The following is a 14,597-nucleotide window of genomic DNA, read 5'->3' as shown; positions in this document are numbered from 1 at the left end:
TTACATTATTGATATGATAACAGATGGTAATGGTGCAGGTTGAAATAAAAGATCATTAAGCTAAATATTTTAGCCTTCATTGGCTCCCTGTTGCATAGAATTTGTCAGAGTGAAATAGAATCATAGCATTTCAGAACTGGAAGAGTCCTTAGAGATTATCTCATCCAGTCCCTCATTTGACACATGAGGAAACAGAAGCCCAGAGAGAATGCTACTTGCCAAGGTTGTACAGCTGGTTAGTAGCAAACCTAGGACCAGAATCTAGGTCGGCCATTTTCCAGTTCAGTGCTTTTTTTACTGTCTCTATGTGAGATTTTTAGGTAGTATTCTCTTTAATTACTTCCTGATGTCAACACCAATTATTCTAATCAATTTCATATCTGTTCATTTCTGGAACATACAGAGTTTCACCCCATTATAAGTCTTGGTTGGTTAAACTTTTATATTTGGCTTTCTTTTAGGTTCATCTCCACTCACATCTTTTAATCTTGAAGACTATAGAATACACCTGGATCTACCACTTTTTTGGAAAATTTCTCTACCAAGCAATAAGCTACCCACTGTGCTCTTATAGTATAGAAGCTTTTGAGTTCTCTAAATTGAAACAAGATTTCCTTCTATTTTCCCATGAAGCCACATTGTTGCTTATTCACTTTAGTGGTGAGTGTCATTGTGCCAGCTGCTTTTGTTTTGGAAGATGTGGACTTCAACCAAATGGCCCCACTGGGAGAAAATCATAGTGCTTACAATGCATCATTTCCCTCAAGCTTTGAACTCTCACCAAGTTCCCACTCAGGTGATGATGTCATCATAGCGAAAGAGGGAACTAGTGTTTCAATGGAGTGTCTTCTCACAGCTGGTCACTATGAAGATGTCCATTGGTACAACTCAAAAGGACAGCAACTGGATGGCAGAGGCAGAGGTAACTGTGTCAGGGTGTAATTAATCAAGGTTACTCATTTCTGTCTTCTTGGTTTTTAAGTTAATCAAAAAATCTCAAAGATGAGGTGACGGTGAATAGTTTAAAACTTTTGAAAGGCCTAGAGTATTAGACCTGTCAGAAAAAGCAAAATAATTATAATTATTTAACCAGAAGAAGAAAAGAAGAATAGTTATACATTTAAAAAATGTTTACATGACAGTGAGATATTTTCTTTCCTCCTGATGAGTTGGTTTCCTTCTTCACTGAATGTAGACTAAATCAGGGTTGTTTCATACAGCTGTGCAGGTAGTGTACTGCACAACTCCAGGGGTACCATTCACCTAGACTGCTACTAAATAGTACAGTGTGGTGCCCTGTATGAAAACATCAAGAAAGCTCTTAGCTAGACTTCAGAAAATTTGTTACGAATAAAATATTTTTTGCTCTGAAATGAATTACTATAAATGTTAGAAGAAATCTAGGGCATTTTTTAAAATGAGTATAAATCTATGCATAAAATTTTGATGTTAGATCTCTGAGCATTAGAAGGGCATTATGGAACTCTGTAAGCCCTTCCAGCTCATTTTTTCTACTCTATACCTTAATTTACTTGAAAAGAGGAAAGTTTCTCTTTTATTTTTTTGTTTTTTCAGTCTTAAAAATCAAAGAGATATAATGATAATGTGACCGAGGTCTACATTTTGACAGATTTTTATGTAATTTTGCTATTTGTGGATCTGTGAACACATCCTAATCCAGACTACTATTTCTTTAACCAGTGTTGTGTTACAGAGATTTTTTTCATGTGTACTTGAGTTATAATGTACCTCAAAAAGAAATCACCGTGAAAAGCCAAAGGGATGAAGAATAAATTCTGAGATCCTCACAAACTTTACTTTCAGGAAAGTCTACCTTATCTTTTTTTGCTAGAAAGATAGTGTAACCTCTTGAAATATAAAGGATATTGGTTATTCATATTAGAGTGGAAAATAGAAAAGTACAAAGGTGTTATTTCCTTCAGAAGTACATGCTAAACATCTTGACCATTTACAGACTGAGTAACTGGTCACCAGGGGATTGAAGAATTTGAGTTAGAAAGAACAGAGTATTTTTAATGAGCTTGTTAAAAATACAAACCTATTGAATCGGAATCTCCAGAGTGGTACCTAGAGTGTGTATTTTCAACATGATTTGGGGTTCCATATTTTTTTTGGGGGGGTTCCATATTTGGACCCACTGAACTAGATTCCTATCTCCTCTGGGTTCTAGGATATCCTGATCAAACACATCCGAGATTTGAATTATTCAATCAGTGTAATCACTTTAGACTAACTGTATAAACAAAGCCTTAGGTTAGGACAAGACCAGCCAAGTGGAATGGCAGTTTTATTTTCCTATTTCGCGTTTACTCTGAAAACCGCTAACATCTATCATTGATGCTTTCAGCAGCAGCTCTGGAAAATTGTATTAAGTTTTATGAATCTCAAGTGAGAAGAGTTTAAAGAGCTTGTCAGTCTAGTATAAGGTTCATAAATCTTGAGCTATTATCAGCAAGTGAGCTAGAGAGTTTGTGGTTGTAGTGCAGTGGCTGATGAATGGAGTCTGTGTAGTTCATCATAGCTTGGATTCAAAGGGTATCCTTTTCATAGCTGTAAGTTAGAAGAGAAGCTTATGGTGTAATGACTATATTCATAACTACATATTTTCCTCCTTTTTGCATTAGCGAAGTGATGGCTCTTAAAAATAAGTGTACCTATAGAATTTAAATAAGTTTTGATGATGATAAAAAATGGGCACAATCTTGAGTGCCCACTAATTTATGTGCTACTAACATAATCCAGAACCATAGAATCTCAGGGATGAAAGAGATTTTGAAGATAGGGCATTTAGGTGATACTTAACAAGCAGTCACTCAGCATTTCCTGGGATACCACCTCCAGTCATTGGAACACACACCCACACCCCAGGTTAGCCCATCCATCCCATCTTTGAATGGCTTTCATAGTTAAAGCACAGAGTGCTCTGGGAATTTACCACAAAGGTAAGAATTATGCAGGCAGAGCCAAGTTATTAAAGAATGTTGAATCAAGGTGAGTGGTCACTATGCTTTTCATAAACCTGTATACTTGTTCCCTGAATGAAGATACCTTCACGTATGGAAGAGAGGCAGCATGTTTTAGGTTTAAAACAGAAGCATAGCCATCTTAAGGGCAACTTTATTCTCTTTGCCAAGTTGTTTATTTATCATAACTTGTGAGATGTATCTTTTGGCTCGTGCTTCAGTTACTCTTGCCAAGAAATCAAGATATCATCAACAAACCTTTGGTAACAAAACAATATGTGCAAGGCATATGAGATTAGCCAGTTAGTAATTGAAAAAATATATTCAATTATTAGGTTTTTTTAAAAAAGAACTTTTTTTCTTGTTATGTAAGTTCACTATGGAAAGTGAGCAGTTAAAAAAAGAAAATAAAAATTATAACAATTTAAAATACCATTATTTTAAACCATTGTTTTATATTTCTGAGACATATTTTTCTAATATCTGAAAATGTATAGAGATTGTGATGTCAGCACACATACACATATAAACTTTTTTTTTAAGATTAGTCATTTGGCATTATGTAGACATACCTGTCTCACTGAAAGGCTTTTTATGCTTGGCAGTAAAAAAGAGGCTGTGGTAATTATTAATCTGTCAGGAAGGAAGATCTTGATTTCCTTTTTAAGTTCCAAACTAATTAAATTCTGACTATCTACCCTTTTTCACATGATTGGAATGAACAGGAGAATCTAACAGATGAGTTAAGGTACTTTCCTTAAGAGGCAGCTGGCATATTTAGTAATAATATTCTTTATGCTATAATTTTTTTTTCATTTGTCGGATTATCAGGTGGAAAATGGTTGATTTCTGATAACTTCCTAAACATCACCAACGTAGCCTTTGATGACCGTGGGCTCTATACGTGTTTCGTCACCTCTCCAACTCATGCCTCCTACTCTGTCACCCTACGTGTTATCTTCACCTCAGGAGACATGAGTGTGTATTACATGATTGTTTGCCTGATCGCCTTTACAATCACTCTCATCTTGAATGTCACACGGCTGTGCATGATGAGCAGCCATCTTCGCAAGACCGAGAAGGCCATCAATGAATTCTTTAGAACTGAAGGGGCTGAGAAACTTCAGAAGGCCTTTGAGATTGCAAAACGCATCCCCATCATCACTTCAGCCAAAACTCTGGAGCTCGCCAAAGTCACACAATTTAAGACCATGGAGTTTGCACGTTATATTGAAGAACTGGCAAGAAGTGTTCCTCTTCCACCCCTCATCCTAAACTGTAGAGCTTTTGTGGAGGAAATGTTTGAGGCTGTGCGAGTGGATGACCCTGATGACATGGGAGAAAGAATTAAAGAGAGACCGGCTTTGAATGCTCAAGGTGGCATATATGTCATTAACCCAGAGATGGGGCGGAGTAATTCACCAGGAGGAGATTCAGATGATGGCTCTCTGAATGAACAAGGCCAGGAGATAGCAGTTCAGGTTTCTGTCCACCTTCAGTCAGAGACCAAAAGTATTGATACAGATTCTCAAGACAGCAGTCATTTCAGCCCACCTGATGATATAGGATCTGCCGAATCTAATTCTAACTACAAAGATGGGACATATGAAAACTGTCAGCTGTAGGCTATCCCAGTACCTACAAAAACAACTCTCAGAAAAGGAACCTGTTTCTTGGAAGAAACAATATTCTTACCAAAAGATGACTGGGGTTTTCCCTTTGTTAATATTAAGCACATGAGAACGTGAATTGCCAAAATCTTTGTAAAAATGCAGTGGTTTTCCTATCTGATATTACTCAGTCGATTTCCCTGAGCTTGAGTAAATGATGCATGTTAAGATTTAAGGAGCCTGAGAGATAAACATGATAGGAAAAGTACTTAACTAAGAGTCCATGGTTTCTCTTCTAGTCACAGATATTCCATTGGTACTGTCGGACACTTAGCTTGAGGCCTCAGTTTCCCCATCAGTAAGATGCAGGATTTGCATTAGATGAGATCTGAAGTGGTTTCTAGCCCCATAACGTCTTACCCTTCACCTTAAACCACCAAAATCTTCAGCACATCTCCAAGTAAACCTTTCCCTAGACTTTTGGTCCCTTCATTTGGAAAGAATCAAGCTTAAACTTTAGTCTGTGATCCAGATTTCGACACCAATGTCATAAGGTGCAGGAGTATGGGTGTTTTTTCGATACTTTGCCTTGTGGAGTGTTCAATGATATGTGCTAGGTTGAATGTCTTCAATGTAGCACATGTCTATATTGTTATACAGATATCAGGGAGCTAACTGCTCTTTTGTAAACTACTTTCCATGAGTAAATTAATCCTTCTTGGGGGCATGTCGTGTCTTTTTAACTTACTGAGACATCATTTAGTTCAGTGAGGCTGGCAGTGATTTCCCAACTGATCTCCTGAAGCGAGCGATTTGTTCCTAAGGAATAATGTCTTTGATGCTTTTAGAATAAGAACAATGTCAAATCATCTGTCTCTGGAAAATCATGGATTTTGATATTTCTGTTAATAGGATGTCTCAGGCTTTCCTTTTTTAAAGTACTGGGCTCTACAAGTGGGTTCTATGTCTGGGATCCCATTCTAGGATAAAACCCAGAGCTGGATTCCTCCTTAGACCTCTGTCAACACTCTCACCCTCTGTGGTCTTAAATATGGTGCTAGCGGTTGAATGCTTCCTAATCTTGTTTGTTTTGTTTTATATTTTGTTAAGGTTTTTATTTTTGTGTATTTCAGATATATAATTCTGAACTAGGGCTGCTTTTCTGGCCTTTCTGAGAAGCGCTTACCTGAAATAAGATTAGGTAACTGTGAGGGTATGTCACACATATTAAAATACACACACACACACACACACACACACACACAAATGATCTAGACATGAAGAGGGAGAAAAATGATGGAAGACTCCACGTGGTTCAATTGTGTGTAATAAACACGATGGCATTTCTTGCCTCGCTGAGATATGATATAATGGAATTGAAATACTCATCAGAACAATTTTTTCAGCTACAGGAAGCTTGGTGCCCTATAATTTTAAGAACTTGGCAGTGGAGCTCCATTTGGGGCTTCACATTTCTTCATTTGACTTCTGATTATTGAAGCATTACTTGAACTGGAGGCTCCTGAGGGAAATGTTCAGGGGAGGTTTTATCAGGATTTTAATTTAAGGTTTCAAACAGAGGAAGACAGGAAATTCAACGTGTGACCAGATAGAACTTAGGCCTTTCTTTGTCCAGGCTTATCAGAAGTAATATGTCTGCTCTGGATAGCATGAATGAATCGATGTGCAGTTTTATCAGATGGCATTACAGATAAAGTGATAATGCTGCCTTTTCTGTCTCTCAGGCTGTTTCCATGGAAACCTTCAGAGCCAAACAAAAGCTAACCAATCATTTAGCCAATGCTTGCCTTGGTTCATAGACCGCTGTTTCTTTAAGGAAAACTGTTTTCATGTATTTGGCTATGAGAGCAAGGGCTCTTGAACATATCCTAAAGTATAGAACACATTTTCCCTTCTCACAGTGTTTCTCTTAAAAAATAAAAATTCGTTACATCCCTTGTCTGAGGTCAGTCCTCTGGGCATCCCTCAGATCTTCAGATAGTACCTTTAACCCTGTCCTAACATACTAGGTTTGGGATCATCCCTTAGGAAGTCGCTTGTCACATTAAAAAGAATGGTTTTACCCTACTTGTTCTCATAAGAAACATTAGTGTTTGGAACCCTAGGTAGACATATTTAATGATCAAAATCCTGGGAAACAGAACTTTGAAAAAATATAGGAAATATTTTTTAAAATCTGTGAGTTTGCACAAATAATATACAATAATTAAATACAGGCTACTCCATTGTATCCTGGATAAACTATTTTAGAAACATAATGATGACCTAATTTGGTAGCTAAAGTAACTGGTTTACTTTGAATGTTCCAGTTTATGGTGCCATCGATGAGGAATTAAAGTAGGTCAAAATTTAATTGGACTTGGTGTTATTTTGTAAAGCTAGTTTTCAAGAAGGAGAAAACCATACTTAACTAATATTTTCTGTATCTAATCAAATACTCTTCATACATAGTTAACAGTCTTATGTTATCTTTTTGTTAAATCCTTAACCTTTTGAACTTAAACTACAGTCTAAAAGTCTTTTGATAGTAACTATAGTGTAATTATCTTTTTGACTTACTGGATTTTATAGTTAGTGAAAAATGCCTTTACCCAAAAAAAAGTTTTTAAAATAGTTCTGTCATCTCATTTGTAAATTTTATCTTGTATTGTTGTTTAATGAACCTTACTGTCCTTATGAAATGGTAGCTTTGTGAAATACATTTACCAAAAATCAACATTTAAACATCTTTATAAATTCTTTACCAGTTGAAGTGAGATACACAAGTATCTTTTGAGTTGATACTCCCCTTCAAGTTTATAGGCAGCTTGATAACCACCTTACTGCAAAGTTGCATCTGTTATGATGGTTTAATTCCTGAGTCAGGGCCAGGGAGCATTTATATTGCTACCAACTACTTTGATATAAATACCTTGGAGTTGCCGACCTAGAATGTTGTGACAAGGCTCCCGGCTGCTTCTTTGCCTCACATCTATATTAAGATCAGAGCAATATCTGCACACAGCTTTCCCTTTGGTCCTCCAGACACAAGGAGCCCCCTGGTCCAGTGCTCTCCACACCCTGCATGTATTTTCACCTTAGATCAGACTTTGTCTCTTGGGTCCCAAATGGCACAGGAGCACAGCATGCTTGTTTTCTAGAGCCCAGCCAGTCATGGGTGCTAGCCTAGTCTTCACACACCAGCAGTTGTAACGCAAGTGTATTGTATTTCCTGAGTCACCAGTAAGAGAATGCGGTCTTTTCTCATCTAGGCCAGGAGTACCAAAAATACTCAGCATTATAGAGAAATTCCTAGGTTCTCATTAACACATTTCAGAAGGTAAACGAGTATTATTTGATATGGTTCAGATGATGTTTAAATGGTCAGCATTTCAATAAATACTTGTATTATAATTTTGTCTCCTTTTTTAAAGTCATACTTGAATGTAACGTATTAAATGTTCACTGGAATGTATTTCGCCTGTCTGAAATTTTTATAGAGTATATTTCATTTTTATATGTGATGGAATTTGATGTTAATTTTAAACAGGAGTAAATTTGATTTCAACTTGGATTCCACCATGACTATGCACTTCAACCTTACGAATATTAATATTTACTAAGTATTGTGGATGTTTTTGGTGCTACGAGCCATACTGAGATGGGGATGCTGCCCACAGTAAGTCTGCGGATACCAGACTATCCTCTGTAGGCCCAAATACAGCAATTTCCCACTTCAGAAATGAAGCATTCCCGGCAAAGGCAAGAGCTTGAGCAAAGGCCTAGAGATGAGAGGATTTATTTCATGTTTTGGAGAGCATGTGATTAGTGTGTAAAGTTTATGATGAAATTTGGCAAGTGGGAGAGGCAGCTCTGGTAGAAGCAAGTCTGCGGTCCGGTAGGGGTAGAGGGCAGTGATGAGAAATGGACGTGGGTAAGCATGAGTATTAGGAGAAAGGCAAAGGAAACAGGTGGGAGGTGTGACTCATTACTTAAATGCCACAGATTCCTTAGAATGAAAACCCAGCCCCTGTCTTCCTCTGGGAAAAGATTGCTAGACTTGGAATCTTTATTTTCACCACTAGCCTGTAACTGTGGGCAAGTGACTCAGCTTTTCTAGCCTTCAGTAAAATGGAGTTGATAATACCAACTCACAGAATTGACATGACGATTAAATACAGCAACATATAAGCAAACGCTGTATTAGCAATAATATGCCATACAGTGTAAGGGGCTTGTAATGCAGCCAGAACGTCAGCTTTATTAGCAGCCACATCCAGCTAATGACTAGGGTTGCATATGTGGTCAACTAAAAATTCCTCCACACTTCTCTTACAGAATTGCGTTTGGCTTCATGCCATAGAAACCCAATTATGGCAGCTTATCCAAATAAGAGATTTATTTTCCTCAAATAAGTTCAGAGATTGGCAGTCTGAGGCTGGTGTAGGGGCTCAAGGACCGGCATCAGGGAGATGATTCAAGATTCCTCTCCATCCTTAGCATGTGGCTTTCATCTTCAAGGTCATAAGATGTCTTAGGTTGAGTTCCTCCAGAAGAGTTCCTGAGACAGATTTGTGTACAAGTAGTTTATTTGGGAGTTAGGTGATCCCAAAAGGTAGGGGAGTGGGGACGTGAGGGAGGAGGAGAAAACCAACACAGGATGCATTAATGAATGTATTAACTGCTGTGGGCAATGTGTTCAGAACCACTAGGGCGCTCTCTCTGCCCTCAGTGTATGTAGCTCATGCCCCAGAGGTGTCCTGCCTCAAAGCCAAGGAGCTGGGATATTTATCCACCAACTCCCATCTGTCTTTAGCTAAACCCTTCTCCCGGGGTCATTAACTCGCTGGCACTTTCAGCCTGCCATCTACGGGCTAAGCATGATCCTGTGACCAAGCAAAAGCCCTCGGGTAGAGAATCACAGGAGCTTTCTATAAGAATCCTGTGGTGAATACATTAATAGTAATGATAAGTGTCAAGGAATTAATGGGCAGGGCACTGACAGCACCTGCTATACATCTTCAGCATCATGTCTACATTCCAGGCAGGGAGAAACGTAGACAGTCAACGGACAGACAACACATAGTAGCTGAATCTGTACCTTTTTATCAAGAAAGCAATAGCTTTCCCAAAGCCTCACCCAACTTCTACTCAGCAGCCAGAACTGGGTTATGTGACTGTCTGCTGTAGCTGTAAGAAAGCCTGAGGAGATGAGCATGGATATTTTTAACTCAACACATTGTCCCAAAGTTTGGGTTTCTGTTAAGAAAGGAGGGAAGAAAGGAAGTTGTAGACAACAGGTAATGTGTGACAAGGTCATCTTCACATGAATTACAGGAACAAAATGTGGTTCTGTGGTGGATAAAATTGAAAACCATGTTCCTTGAAGATAATCACATGCATGAACAAAGCAAAAATCAGAAGCGGTAAATGTTAGGCTAAATCTTCAAGCCATCGCTTACATTGTCTCCAATACACGTGGCTCAAACAGAAGACAGGCTATGAGATTCTGCTGGGGGCATAATTGGCTTATCTTAACCTATTGATTGATTAACACATTTACTGACCACCTGCTACGTGCCAGGTGCTCTTCCATGAGCCAGGGCCTCTGCAGTGATAGTGACTGGCAGGGTGTATGTATAATCGGGAGTCAGAAAAACCTCTCAAAAGAGGGCATTGTGCTGAGACCCAAATGATGAAGAGCCAGACATTCAAAGATTAGGAGGAGGGGTACTCCACGCAGAGGAAAGAGCAATGACGACGTTGGCCTGTTAGAGAAACAGAAGAAATAGTCCTGTGTGTCTGGTGAGGGGAGACAGAGAGGCAGGGGCCAGAAATATCATTAGATTTCAAAGTCCCTTTCGGCTGGCCCCAGAAATAAATTTCTTAGAAGAAATGCTAGTATCTAATTTGTAAAAGAATATTTACATATTTAGGGGGGAACATTTGATCATTCAGTACTGCTGTTTTTTCCTGAAGTCATCTGCACTAAAAAACAATCGTACTAATTTTCTTTAAGGAATTAAACTTCTTCAGAGCCTGTTAAATTCTAATCATGTTCTTGAGTTTTCATGTTTTTGCTGGAACCTATTGATTAGGAAATATATATATGTAAATACACATATGTCACTCCATCTGCCTAGAGGATCTGTGGCTGCTGCCAGTGTGCTTATTCTTCCTGACAGTTGGAACACTCTGCTTTGCCTCCAGCTCAGCTGTGCAAAAGGGAGGACTCAAGTGTCCTAAGTGATGATAAATCAGCATTTAAGGGGCCTCCTTCGGATAGAAGCGCCACCCTCTGGAAAATAGTTTGCCCCTAAGCAGAAGGGAAGTTCATCAGAAGAAAGTCCTTCTGATGTAGTATTTTTGCAGTGCGAGTTGCATTGCTCTTTCAGAAACTGCAAGCAGACGTTGTACCATTCCTAAGGCTACTCCACTCATAGCCCTTTGACCCCTTGAACACCTAAGACCGTACCTATTCGTTTAATTTTCAGCAAATGTTTCTTGTACGTAAACTGGGGACACTACCATGAGCAAAACTAGTTGTGGTCTCTGCTCTTTGAGAACTTATAGCCTGTGGAAAACCAGATCCAATTCAAATAGTCACATCTAGGGTGTATAGTTAAGAACTGAGCAGTGCTCTAGGCTCTCTCTATGAGAGCCTAGAACAAAGGAGCCTGATCCAATTGGAGGTCAGAAGAATTTCCTTAAGAGGTGATACTTGAAGCACCAGGCATTGCATGAGGGTTTATTATGTTTCTTGCCTTGAGCCAGGATTTGAGTCATAGATCCTGCTCGAAATGAATTTACAAACCAGTTGAGAAAATAAGATGTTCCTGCAATAAACCATCTGAAAAAGAAAATGTATTATCAAGTGCTAAGTGGATTAGAACTAGATAATAAATGCAGAAAGACTTAAAGCTGAAACATGAGTGTGTGAGCAGAAGATGGAAAATGCTTTGTAGACTGGGCGAGATTTCAGCTAGACATGGAAGGATAAATAAGACATGGTTGGAGAAAAAAAGGTGTTAATCTGATCAGGCAACGCAGGAATCTTCAATGGTGCCCTATTGTCTAAGCAGGAAAGAAAAATCCAATTCCTTGGCCCTCCAAGATCTGCTCCCATCCTATCTTCCCAAATTTACCTTTTGAAAATCCTCTCCACTCCCTTTGAAATACTTTAACATATTCTACCTTTTATATTACAGTTCCTCTCTCCTTACCAGTTTTTGAGCAACTTGAGGAATCCATCATATATTAGTCAACTATCTTTGTAGCTTCTATTTCTTAGGGTAACACCATTCATTAGAACAGATAAGAGACAATAAATGTTTGTTGCACTTAATGGAACAGGAATGGTGAACTTTGTGCTGTGGTATGTGACTACGTCCATTGGTCGATGTGAGAATTAGGGATGAAGGCTTGGAAGGTATGGCTGCCCCTTCTCCAACAGCACTCTCTTCCTTGGTGACACCACCCACCGTTTTAAATACCATCGTCCCACTGGTGACTCCCAAATGTAAATTTCCAGCTCCAAATCCTCCCTTTCTGACTTGTAAATCTAATGCCTTCCTACTTGGCATCTCCACTTAGCCAGGCATCTCTCAATGCCATCTCAAAATTAATATGTCCAAAATGGAATTTTTGATTCCTTTACCTAACAGCAAAAGAATACTCCAGTTTCTTCCCCTGCCATCTTCCCTCAGTAAATGACACCACCATCTATGCATTTTCTCAAGCCAAAAAGCCTGCATCATCCTTGACTTTATTTGTCTAACTCACCATGTGCATTCGGTCCACAAGTCCTATTGTCTCACTTCAAAAAACATGCATCCAGTCCATCTACTACTCTCTACCTCCACTGCCACCATCCTAGTACAAGACACCATCATCTCTCACCTGTACTTTTTAATAGTCCCCACTGAGCTCCCTGCTTCCATTTTTGTCCCCAGGGCATCCATTCTCCACATTGCCACCAGAAGGAACTTTCAAAAGCATAAATACCATCAAATCACCCTCTGCTTATAATCCACAACGTTTATCTTCACTGGAAGAAAACTCTAGAAGAAAATTCATATACCTTGCCATGGCCTACAAGACATTACATGATCTGGCTCTTTCCTGCATGTCTTGAACTCATGGTCCACCACTTTCCACTTCATCCATTGCATCCCAGCCACAGTGGCCTCCTTGCTGTTCCTCTAACACACCAAGTCTGTTCCCACCTCAAAATCTTTGTTCCTGCTGTTCCCTCTGCCTAAATCCTCCCCCTCCCATGTTCCTTTCACTGGCTTCTTTTTGTCATTTAGATCTCAGTTCAGTTGTCATTATTTCAGAGAGGCCTCCCCGCCCACACTAAAGCAGTTGCTCCCTGAAAAGAAAAAGAAAAAGATTGCACGTGGAGTTGTGCAAAAGAAAAAAAATAAAGTAGTTGCTCCCAGGGTTAGGGTTAGTGTTAGGGTAATGGTTGAAAAACTCTATTTCATTTCTCTTTTATTTTTATCATAGTGTTTTGTCACTGTTTGATATTAATTTTTTTATTTATTTACTTGTCTATCGTATATTTCTCTCACCTAGAACATCAGCTCCATGAAAATAGGTACCTTACCTATCTTATTTCTTATTATATTCCCTGGCACCAAGAAGGCAATCACTAAATATTTGTTGTGTCATTGATATAGATGCATGGGTGAATATTAATTAATTGTGTAAACTTAAAACATTTAGCATCTTTGCCTCAATTTACCTCCTTACCTGATGAAGATCAAGGAAATATACTACTTGGCTATTCTGGAAAACAAAGGAAGTGATTAAGATAAAATAGAAGACTGAAGTCTTTACCACTTATTTTGAGAAAAATATTGAAATTTATGGGCAATGAGTCATTTGAAAGTAGCAATGACAAAGCGAATGGAGAAAGAAATTCATTTGTTTTCTTACCATGAACTTCCTGGGGACTTGGTAAAATGGGGAAAAATAAAATGTACCCATGTGCAATATAAAAATTCATAAATACAGCTTACATTAATTTAAGTAGAGTAACACCATATATGGCATCAATAGGTATTTTACAAAGTGTTTTGTTTTTTCAAATAGTTAATATCCCCATTGTAAGAAGCATTTTTTCAATTGGAACATTTTAACAAAAACAGTTTTCGAATGAATTTCAGTGCCACCTCCTCTGGCAAGAAACACACTGAGCAGACCCTATGGTAATAAATTGGAGACATTATCATAAGTATACATTATTATATTTGGGTATAAAATAATGATAAGCTATGAAATCATAGATGTATAGAACTGTTAGGCTTTCTGAGAGCTCTTATGTGTATTGCATAGGTTTTTTTTTTCTCTTCTCTCTTTTCTCTTCTCTCTTCTCTTTATTTAATTAGTAAGTATTTGGAGGACCCCTAGCAATGCCAGACTGGCCCTGAAGACTATAGCCACAGTGATAACAAGATAAATGTGATCCCTGCCCTCCTGAAACCTAGAATCTTCTGGGGAAAGACATGTCATGATCAAGTAAGTACATGTGTGACAAGAGTCTCAAAGGCCTATCCAGGGGCTCGGGGAAGGCCTCCCCAAAGAAGTGGCCGTTAAGCTGATTCCTATGAAGGAGTTGCTCAGGGGAAGAATGTTCCAGCCAGATGGAAAAGCATGTGCAAAGGCCATGAAAGGTGAGAGCCAAGGTGCATTTGAGCAGACAGAAGAAGACCAGGATGGCTCCTGATGATACTGCAGAGTGGACCGGGGCCAGATTGCAGAGCCCCCATAAGCCAAGGCTGGGGATTTGTCTTTGTTTTAAGACAAATTAAATGGTTTTGAAGAGGGGAGTGAGATGACCAGTGTTACACTTCAAAATATGTGTTAGAAGAAAGCTATTTAACCAATAAACCTGAGCTTTCATGTACATTTTTTGTTTAGTTGATGTTAAAGTAGCTGGTGCCACAGTAATTCACCTTCCGTAGACTATGGAATTGACAGGTGGTGCTTAGGGGCATGG

General features: G+C 38.7%; 1 protein-coding gene across 1 annotated transcript; it reads left to right on the top strand.

The window, feature by feature from the left end:
* The first annotated feature begins 467 nt into the window (after positions 1–467).
* Positions 468–6,395, top strand: MFAP3 (microfibrillar-associated protein 3). The gene is made up of 2 exons (XM_012653206.1): positions 468–922; positions 3,816–6,395. Exons 1-2 carry the CDS (start codon positions 628–630, stop codon positions 4,607–4,609), a joined length of 1,089 nt encoding a protein of 362 aa, XP_012508660.1. The 5' UTR covers positions 468–627; the 3' UTR covers positions 4,610–6,395.
* The last annotated feature ends 8,202 nt before the right edge of the window (positions 6,396–14,597 follow it).

Source organism: Propithecus coquereli, unplaced genomic scaffold (assembly GCF_000956105.1).
Source record: "Propithecus coquereli isolate 6110/MARCELLA unplaced genomic scaffold, Pcoq_1.0 Scaffold419, whole genome shotgun sequence".
Lineage (NCBI taxonomy): Eukaryota > Metazoa > Chordata > Mammalia > Primates > Indriidae > Propithecus > Propithecus coquereli.
The sequence above is the reverse complement of the archived record's forward strand: the minus strand, read 5'-3'. Positions and strand labels throughout refer to the sequence as shown.